The 9581-nt window shown below is 51.0% G+C and overlaps 3 protein-coding genes across 3 annotated transcripts; 2 read left to right on the forward strand and 1 right to left on the reverse strand.

The window, feature by feature from the left end:
• The first annotated feature begins 285 nt into the window (after nt 1-285).
• V8C40DRAFT_279827 (uncharacterized protein) lies at nt 286-3034 on the forward strand. Its single transcript, XM_083221294.1, has 5 exons — nt 286-538; nt 668-952; nt 1005-1466; nt 1535-1793; nt 1870-3034. Exons 1-5 carry the CDS (start codon nt 371-373, stop codon nt 2499-2501), a joined length of 1806 nt encoding a protein of 601 aa, XP_083072675.1. The 5' UTR covers nt 286-370; the 3' UTR covers nt 2502-3034.
• A 200-nt stretch (nt 3035-3234) lies between these two features.
• Nucleotides 3235-4591, forward strand: V8C40DRAFT_246999 (40S ribosomal protein S8). The gene is made up of 3 exons (XM_083216232.1): nt 3235-3318; nt 3527-3601; nt 3678-4591. The coding sequence occupies exons 2-3, from the start codon at nt 3538-3540 to the stop codon at nt 4232-4234; spliced, it is 621 nt and encodes a 206-aa protein (XP_083072676.1). The 5' UTR covers nt 3235-3318; nt 3527-3537; the 3' UTR covers nt 4235-4591.
• On the reverse strand, nt 4575-8214 carry V8C40DRAFT_247001 (rab-GTPase-TBC domain-containing protein). Its single transcript, XM_083216233.1, has 4 exons — nt 7802-8214; nt 7424-7730; nt 5198-7359; nt 4575-5129 (listed from the first exon to the last, which is right to left on the reverse strand). The coding sequence occupies exons 1-4, from the start codon at nt 7892-7894 to the stop codon at nt 5067-5069; spliced, it is 2625 nt and encodes an 874-aa protein (XP_083072677.1). The 5' UTR covers nt 7895-8214; the 3' UTR covers nt 4575-5066.
• Between the last annotated feature and the right edge of the window lie 1367 nt (nt 8215-9581).

Here is a 9581-nt window from a genome sequence, read left to right on the forward strand (position 1 = left end):
AAAATCCAAGTCACACATTACAGGAAATAATACCTACCTCATGTACCTATGCAGCATAATAAAGACTGTGAGCTATTGGACCCGTTTGACGACAGACCTACAGGCGTCTGACAATCTCAGGGCAGCTGCCAGCTGCCAGCTGTATTCTCCAGTTCCAATTCTAACGGCATTTGGCTTATGTAGACAGCTGTATCAAAACAATACTTCGGATACGCGATTCGGGATAGGAAACCCAGTCGCGTCTCGCTTCGTTCCTCCACTGTTTTTCCTTTTCTTGGGCTCCCCCCTATCAAGACTTCAACATCACCGAGTTCCTTGCGTGTAATCCTCTTCTTTTTGCTCCTTGGTCTACACGGCCGACCAATAACGCATGGAGATGACACGAGACCCTAATGGCGCGATGAACCCATCCGCGATACCCTTCATTCCACTTGCTTCTCCTCAACCGAGCTTTGCTACACGCCGTACCAGAAAGACTCGCTCAACTGCACGAATTACGAGATATGAAAGGGCGGATGCTCTGTCATCCCGAGGCCAGGTAATGTCGAGTGAAATGGGACAGGGGGCTCATGGCTCCCTTTTTGCTCATTGTTTCGCCTCATTTATCACGCAGACCGGGTGCAAGGTTTCACACGTTCATGCGGTTGCTAATAACGTGCGATCTCAGACATCCGGTCCCACGACTTCAACCTCTGATCGATCCGTTGGCCATACCACCACTTTGTCTCAGCCTAATGTTGAAGCCTCAGAGAAGGCTTCTTCTGGCCTGAAAAGTGATCAAACAAAGAAAGAAGGCAGCTCTGCTGCTAGCAACAGTATCATCACGAGCTCGGGCCCAAACATCGGCAACGAACGTGCCCCAGAGCTTCTTGAGGCTAATGTCCCTCAAACGTATCGCATATCCGGTGGAAAGATTGCATCAGACACAAATGAGGGCGCTGTCCCAGGCAATGTTCGCTCCCACAGCCATGCAAACTGAGAATCAGTAGCTTATTGAACCGCAGGGTCCGAAGCTCATTTCCACGGGGGTTGTGCCAGCACTGGAACTGAGGCCACCGGGCCAATGTCCGTTCTTCATATACCCAGTTGCCCCTCCGCTGCCATCTGGCACTTATTCCATTTATCCGCATCCTCCAGTGTTACCTGTGTTGCCATCACCGCCACCGCCGCCAGGACCTTGCATTCCATTGCTTCACATGATCCCCTGCCACATCACGGATGTCTCAACAGGTCAGCCGGTGCCGGATATATATACTCATGCTTACCAAGTAACCTACTGGTCACTGCCATCCTTCGTTATGCCAAATCCTAGCTTCCAAGCTCAGGACCAGAACCCAAATCCTCTTCAAGAGGAGATGAATCTCATAACTCATGGATACCCAGCGCATAGACCTAATCATCCAAGATTGCTGACACAGGCAGTAAACGTACCAGCGAGCAGTGATCAAGTGCAGACTCGTTCATTGGTGCGTGATTTCTAGCTTGGAAATTTCAATTCATAGCTTGAGGCTTCAACAACTGACCTAAAGAGTAGAGCTCCGACGAACTGACAGTTGTCTTGGATGGACGACATCTCGCCGAAATACCCAGTGACAAGACTCATAGGGTCGAAGGCCAGCTGCCAGCTTTTGGTTGGGACTGCACCAATGTGGCGGTGTTGCCATCAGCTGTCGACGGCCCGCAAGCTGGGGAACAAAATGAACGAGCTCAACAAAGGCCGCTGCAACAGGATTGCCACGTGCCGTTCAACTCTGAACATCATCACAACGCAATAAATGAGCCAACCCAGCCAGGTAAGCAGCATTCTCCCCAACTACCCCATATCATTAGACACTGACAAGAGATTGATAATGATGAACTGGAAAAAAGATGCCTCGCTTTTCACGATGCAGCCCTCCACCAAGCCGGCAGCCAAATACACGAAAAAGGGTCCAGCCTCTGATAGATCTAATCAGAACCAAGCCCCAGCTGAGGTAGCATCATGGTCGCAGTCCAAGAGATGGCTAAGTTCGGAAACCAAAGAGCGCAGGGCATTTCAGAAGATGATGCTCAATCTTCAGTTCATGAAGGCCGACCAGTCACCTTTCATTCCAAAGACTCCGGCGGAGTTGACCAAGTTCAAGATCTCTCTTGCTGAAGCCAGACAACAGAAGCTTGCCCACGAGGTCAGCATCCTAGAAGCAAAAACTCGACAAAAAGAGCTGGCGAAGGCGTCGGGCTTGGCACTGGTATCCAAGACACAGGTCACTCTGTTCAACGGACGAGACATGGGGGACAGGCTTTCTCCAGTGTTCGCTGCTCAAAATTGCTTCAACAAACAAGACATAGCTGAAGTCAACGGTCGTGTGGAATGGCCATCGCTAGCTGAGCTGAAAGAAGAAGGCGACAGACGTACTAGATATGGCCGATACCTCCCCCTTCCTCGAATCAACGCCGTTGCTTTCAAAATCCCGGAGGGAGAGCAGGAACACGCCTACGAAGCAGACGGAACCATCTTGTAGGAGAAGAAGGCCGTGAAAACCGGATCCTGGAACATCCCGCCCATCACGTCATCACTCGAAGACGACTCGGACGATTTGCCGCAACTCGAGCTCGCTGATCTGAACGGGTTTATGAGAGACTTTATATTGGATATTCAGAAGCACGGATCTTGAAGAAAGAGGGCATCAACAAGGGCGGTACCAGAGCGTATTTGTCACAAAGTCGCCCGAGAAGGAGAAGGTAGTGTCATTTTATTTCGATAGGGCTTTTGGACTTTTCGATATGATGAATCAGGTCAGGAGAGAGGAAGAATCTCACAGGATGCAACGAAAAAGAAGTATGAGGCGGCACACTGGCTATGAAGACAAGAGAAACAGGAAATTTGTCAATGTAGGAAATCTGATCAAGTCATGGCTTTAGCTGAATGGTATTGAAATCTCGCAAGTCATTATATGTAGAGAAAATTGTCAGAGAAAAATAAAGTTCTCATAAAGAAGTCTCAACCGTGACTGCCATCACAACGATTAAGTGACTTACCACTGCACTTTCCGCGTCAAGTGCCCTCAGTCGCGCGACCTTCATGTACCAAAACTTGCGTACCCATTTAGCGAGAAACGCGCAGTCACGTGCATTCATCCCACCACACACAGAATTTTTTTCGTGCGGAAAAAAGCACTCCCGAAGAAGCCCTGAGGCGAGGTACGTACCGCGGGCTAGCGTAGCCCACAACCACAATTTTCGACCCAATTCAGTCCTCCACTCTTTCAAGCTCGACAAAAGTTTCATTCCTCCCACATCCGACAAGTCGATTGCCCTGGTGAGCACCATTATCATCAGGTAAGTCTTTGCGGCCGTGATCCTTCAGCAGCATTCAAAGAAACTCAATTCGTATCGACATTCGTCTTCCGACTGCGAACAACGAACAAACGGTTTACTCTTTGCTTGCTGCTGGAGGGGAAATCTCCGCCAACCGCCTTTTCCTTCACCCTTTGGAGAAATTTCATTCAGAGTTGCTAATACCTCTTCTCTTTCTCTCTGAGTATAGAACTCGCAATCATGGGTATCTCTCGTGACTCTCGCCACAAGCGCTCCGCCTCCGGTGCCAAGCGCGCCTACTACCGTGCGTACCATGATACTTGAATAATTCCGAAAGCCCGTATGATCTTATGAACATACGTTCTGACCTCCGTCAACAGGGAAGAAGCGCGCTTTCGAGGCTGGCCGCCAGGGTGCCAACACCAAGATCGGCGCCAAGCGAATCCACACCGTCCGCACTCGTGGTGGTAACCACAAGTACCGTGCCCTGCGTCTCGACTCCGGCAACTTCGCCTGGGCCTCCGAGGGCTGCACCCGCAAGACCCGTGTCATTGCCGTCGCCTACCACCCTTCCAACAACGAGCTGGTCCGAACCAACACCCTGACCCGTAGCGCCATCGTCCAGATCGACGCTGCTCCTTTCCGACAGTGGTACGAGTCCCACTACGGCCAGCCCATCGGCCGTAGACGCCAGAAGGCCCAGGCCGCCAAGGAGGGCAAGGAGGTCGAGGAGGTCAAGAAGAGCAAGTCCGTCGAGAAGAAGCAGGCTGCTCGCTACGCCGCCAACGGCAAGGTCGAGTCCGCTGTTGAGAAGCAGTTCGAGGCCGGTCGTCTGTACGCCGTTGTCACCAGCCGACCCGGCCAGTCCGGCCGCTGTGACGGTTACGTCCTGGAGGGTGAGGAGCTGGCTTTCTACCAGAAGAAGCTGCACAAATAAACAACTCGCAATGGCGTGAGTTGGATGGTGTTCAAGGATTTTTTCGTTATCTTGGGCATTTTCAGGGCATGAAGAGCTTTCTAACACACAAAGCATCGGAACGGGTCCATAGGGAAATGAAAAGCTTTTCTGCAATCATGTTACTTTTTTCACGTTGTTTCATTCAAGTATGATAATGATACAAGAAACCAAACAATTCAACACACCGTCTTTCCGCCTTGACCCACACTCGTACTGGTACTGGTAGTATGTTTTGCATGTCGTGATTATATCTATGTGCGTGCCCTAGTAGCTCCTTCGAATAGCAATGGATAGCAATACCGCCTACACAGAAGCAAAAAGGAACCACAAAGAGTCTTAACAAGTAATTTTACTAGTAGTATTTGGCAGCTGCACCGAAGGAGTCCATCTATCCTCATTGTTGATAAAACATCATATTTTCCCTCCGTATCACTGCAAAAGTCTGTCCTAAAAAGAGGAAATAAAAACATGCATGTCATAATCCTGCTAGAGCGTGAATGCTATTTCCCCCAAAGTCCTTCATCTCATCACCAGCCAGTTTAAACATGGCTGGGCATATGTGCTGCTGATCAAACCACTAAAAGAAGAAAGAAAACTCCTTACAAAAACAAACTTTTTTTTAACAGCGAAAAATGGGGTGATATCAAAAGGAAGGGGGAATATGGTAGTCATGATGGCGAATTGGATTCTCATAGAACCATGATGTGATCATGATGCGAGAAAAAGCATGAAGAGGGAGAGAGGGAGTAGGGAGTGTAAGAGTAGTGGAATGTGGTGATCGCATTTGCAGTTTTTTAAGAGGACTGTGACCCTAGACAAACTGGCGCTTCAACTCAGTCCACTTCCGGCTCAGGGTCTCGTGTTGACCAGCAATCTGGCAAATATAGTCAGTTTCTCTTCGTCATTTTCTTCTTTGGCCCAAGGGTGGCGATCTAAACTTACCTCGGCATATCGCAGCTTTGTCTGGACCAACTCCTCTTCCAGCTCAGCCAACTCCTTTTCAACTTTCTCGTTCTCCAAGTGAACCTTTTCATTACGCTTCATCAAGTCATCGCGCTCAAGCTTCCAAGTTTCCTCAATCTCCAAGGGTTGGTTCTCAATCACCTTCTTGAGCTCTTGAACTTGGTTCCTGAGGGCCTCAACCTCATCCTTCAGTTCGTCATTCTCAACCTTTGTATGGACGAGTTCCGTAGCAAGGTCAGCTTGCTCGCGATCAGCAACCTCAACTCTCTCCTCCAGCTTTCGAACTTTGATTGTGAGGCTCTGATTGTTTGTTCGGAGTTCCTTGACTTCGGTTTCCCGCTCCTTTTCGGCCTTTGTCTTTTCTTCCCACTCTGCAGTGTATCCTTCAAGAAGCTCCGCGGAGAGCTTGATTTCGCAGGCATCCCTCACCAGCTGATCTGCTCTGTAAATCTCCTTGTCAATGCTTGAGCTGGAGCTGCCAAAGAAGCCATTCTCCAAGAGACTTCCTTGACTCGGGTCCTTGTCGATGTAGACATCAAATAGCTTATCTTTTAGATATGTTGTGAGTTGCTGCATGTCAGAAATCTCCAGCAGGGTTGCGGTATTCTTCTGCATCAGAACGATACCAAATCGAATAATAGCAGAAAGGCCTTCTGAAAGAATCAAGTCGTAAATTCTCAGGACAAGTTGGAGGGGGAAACGGTAGGCGAACAGCGTGAGGAACCACGGTGTCGCGTATAGATGGGGAGAGATGCCCCTCCGGTGAAGGTGACAATACAAGGCAGGCTCAAGGTCTTCCAGCAGTCGCTCAAACTGATACAAGTGTCGATGAAGTCCAGGCATATCATGGATAAAGAGGTCCCGCAGGCCGTAATGGTTCATCAGGCGGACAAGCAGGCAGAATGCCTCCTGCTCCGGCATGTTGAACAGCAGGGGCATAATCAGGAAGTTCATACCCTGAGCATAGCCAACACCTTCGTCAAAGAGAGCATACGCCTTGCAAACGCCGAAAAGACCTTCCTGAAGTCCCGCGGCTGCTGCATATTTGGAATAACTGGTGCGGGCACCGAGGTCACGACGGATGACCTTCTCCAACCTCTGGATGGAGGCAATGTCTTCTTTCTCTTTGCGCATCCTCTCTGCCACAGCCGCAGCCTGGGCCTTGGCGATGGCCTCGGCATTCTTATCCTCCTTCTTGTCACCCTTGACACCTGAGCCACCCGACTGTTCAGAGTTAACAGATGACGCAGATGACGCTACTCCGTCACCGCTCTGAACACTGAGATTGGCATTGCTAAAGCTGCTTGCTGCTGTGCTGCTGCTGTGCCGATTCCTGTTTTCTTTCTCCGTTCCCCTAGCAAGGAGGTCCCTGTAAACTCCCTCCAAGTCTTCACTCTTGCTCTGTGCCAGCACTTGCCAAATGACGCCGCGAATAGCACTGGGAATACCAGTGGCAATAGCTTTGTTCAACTCCTCGGCACTCGACCGTGCAACAGCAGCGGGACCTTCATAAACGACGGATTGCCAAAGGTCCCAATCGACTTGTGACGTCGCCGTCTCTGAGGGGCCAACGCTGATGCCGACTGCCGTTCCAGGCGCCAAGCTTGCATTTGGAGGGGGCAAGGGGGATTTGGGAGGCAAGTCAGCTGCCGGCAGCGCTTCACCCTCGGCGGTTTCGTCTGGGATATCCTCAGTATTTATGGTAAGCGGAGCACCAGATTCCTGCTGCATCCGAAGCACCTTGAATCGATCTTTGAGGCTATTCCGGTTGGATGCCTTGCCATCACCCTCTCTTTCTTCCTCAAGCTTGCTCAACATCATCTCAGGGTTGCTACCCACAGTACCGACGGAGCTAGCAGTGTTTCGGCGGGCAGATGGCTGGGTGGTTAAAGTCGAATTGACGTCTTTGTCTTTACTAGAATTCCTAGACAGCCAAGAGAACGGGCTGGTCAGTCTCCTGCCTACGGGTGCAGGGGCGGGCGTGGGAGCCGCAGCGGGTGGTGCTACTGCTGGAGTGGCGGTCGAGGCGGTGGGAATGGGCGGCAAGCTCTTGTCCGGCGACGAAGGTTGTGCAGCGGCAGGAGTATTGTTTAGAGAGGTTGTTCTGCTCAACTGGTCCTTGTCAGAGGGGCTCGCGGGGTCTGCCGAGGCAATTAGCAACATGTAAGCAAAAAAAAAGTTGTGAAGACGGTGAGAGAGGTGTACCCTGGTGTTGTGGGGCAGCATCATCGTCCAAATTGACAACATCGAGATTTGATGTGTTGGAGATGTTGGAGATGCGATGTGACACTGGCGATGAGCCACGGGAGGGCAGTTCTGGTTTTTCCTCGCTCTTGACTGAATTGGCCTCTTCTTCATCTTCCTCTTCTTCACTGTCGCTATCAGCATCGGATTTGGTGGCATCCGCCTCCGGCGGGGGAGGTTGAGGTTTCGAGGTAGATACAGATCTCTTGGTCAGGGATCGTACGGAGGCGGCGTCCACGGCGTCTTCGAAAGCATCCTGCTCAGCAGCCTATACTATTTATTAGTTCTTGACTGGCCATGTCATGTGTTGTTGTGGTGGTGGGATGACGCTAAACATACCGTATCAGCATCGGAGTCGGTAAGGGACGGACGTCTCTCCTTCAGCGACCCCTCGCTCGAGTGCTGGGAAGCTGCGTCGTCTGGCTGCGGCATGGCTCCCTTGTTGATATGCTTGGCCTAGAGGGTGTTTATACGGCGTGTCAAGAGGCAGAGTTCAGCGACGGGCCTTCCAGAGGCTCTATAGAGTCCGAGGTGCGGTTGCTTGCCAGAGCCGGGAAGAATATCGTTTGACGGTGTGGAACCAATGCAGTATAGATGACAATTGTAGCAATGAGCAGAAAAGGGAAAAGAACTCGTCAACAAAGGACAAGTCTCACAAGAAATGACGAATGCTAGTGTTGTGTACAGAGTGCTGTTGCCGGCTCGTCCCAGCTGGTATGTACAGGTTCAAGGTTGAGAGCTTGGAGATTTTGTCTCAGGGAGCATGCAACCAGCATGGATGGGATGGAGTCGGGCGTCTTTCAAGCCGCCAAATGGCACGTTTCCCCTGGCTGGCCGCTAAGCTCAGTGCTCGTCAGTGGGCAGTGGGGGTGCGTAGGTGGCTTTGGCGGGTCTTCAGAGCCTAACGTCTCCCGTTGCATCTTTAAAAAGAAAAAAAAAGCCACACAACTTCGACAGCCGGCCAAAGGGGGGCTAGCTCTCCATCCTCACAACTGACACCCACGGAGGCGAGATAACAGCATCTCTGGCCTCTTTCTAGCGGTGTCCAGGGTCGCGTGCTGCTCTCCTCTCCGTGGGCAGAGATCACCAAGCGGCAGCTATTCGGCAACGCTGGATTGATATGGGTGGGTGGGTTTGGTGGGTGGCCTAACGACCCCTTTTTCCGTCTCCTCTTTTCGCATGCCGTTTGCTTGGGGCAGCGTCGCCGGGTTGGGGAGGGGGAAACAACAATTCACTCGATCACAAAGAGCACCATTTTGCGTTTGTCTACGCATTGGTATATACACCAAGTACATGGCCGGATTTGCAAAGTGGCGTGTCAAAGACAGAAGCCATGGATGAAACTCAAATCCTCCATCTCCAGCCAGCCCCGCGATACACGAGCAAAAAGGTGGACTCGGTGCTCTTGAAACATTTGCAACTTGGTAGCAGTACCCAAGTCAATAAGCGGCATGTATTGCTACCTAGATGGACACCTTGCGGACTTGTCTTGCATCTGGCATTCAACCCCAATCTGGAACAATGCCTAAATTCTCTCACGATGGTGCCTTTGACACTAGCCCGCCGTTTTGACGGTCTGTTTCAGAGCTCCGTGGCAGGTGGCTTTTCACGCCCAGGTTGTCTCCTATCGGGGTAGCACCGGTACGATCACGTAGCAGCTCCTACTTCGTATTTGTGCAACTATTCCAATAAGGGGACCTTACTTCCTGGCTTGGATCATCATGGATAGAGGTCGGAAATCCCAGGTGAGGTCGATGAAGCTCCAGGGTAGAGCCACGATACCCACCTTTTGATAGCCATGGGTCCCTTGCTTAATCTTTTGCCCAGTCCTGAAAGCAGATGGAGAGAGTGCAGAAATAAAACGCATGAATGAGCTTCAAAAATAGCTGGTGCGATAACATTAGACTATCGGCTTGAAGGAGTGATTGTGGCCTTTTTCATTTTAAAGCGAGCATCACCCGACAGGTGGTTGACCGTCATGCGCACAGTACACGATGCATCATGCGACCATCACGATCTTAATCAAGACCGCTGACACTTGGAAGTAGTTCTGGCTCTGGTTTGGATACCCCAGATTCGAACCAAGCTGACTAGCTGCGATTACAGGGTACCTGCTGGG

This window comes from Trichoderma camerunense, assembly GCF_050948025.1.
Source record: "Trichoderma camerunense strain CBS 138272 chromosome Unknown V8C40scaffold_10, whole genome shotgun sequence".
Classification (NCBI taxonomy): Eukaryota; Fungi; Ascomycota; class Sordariomycetes; order Hypocreales; family Hypocreaceae; genus Trichoderma; species Trichoderma camerunense.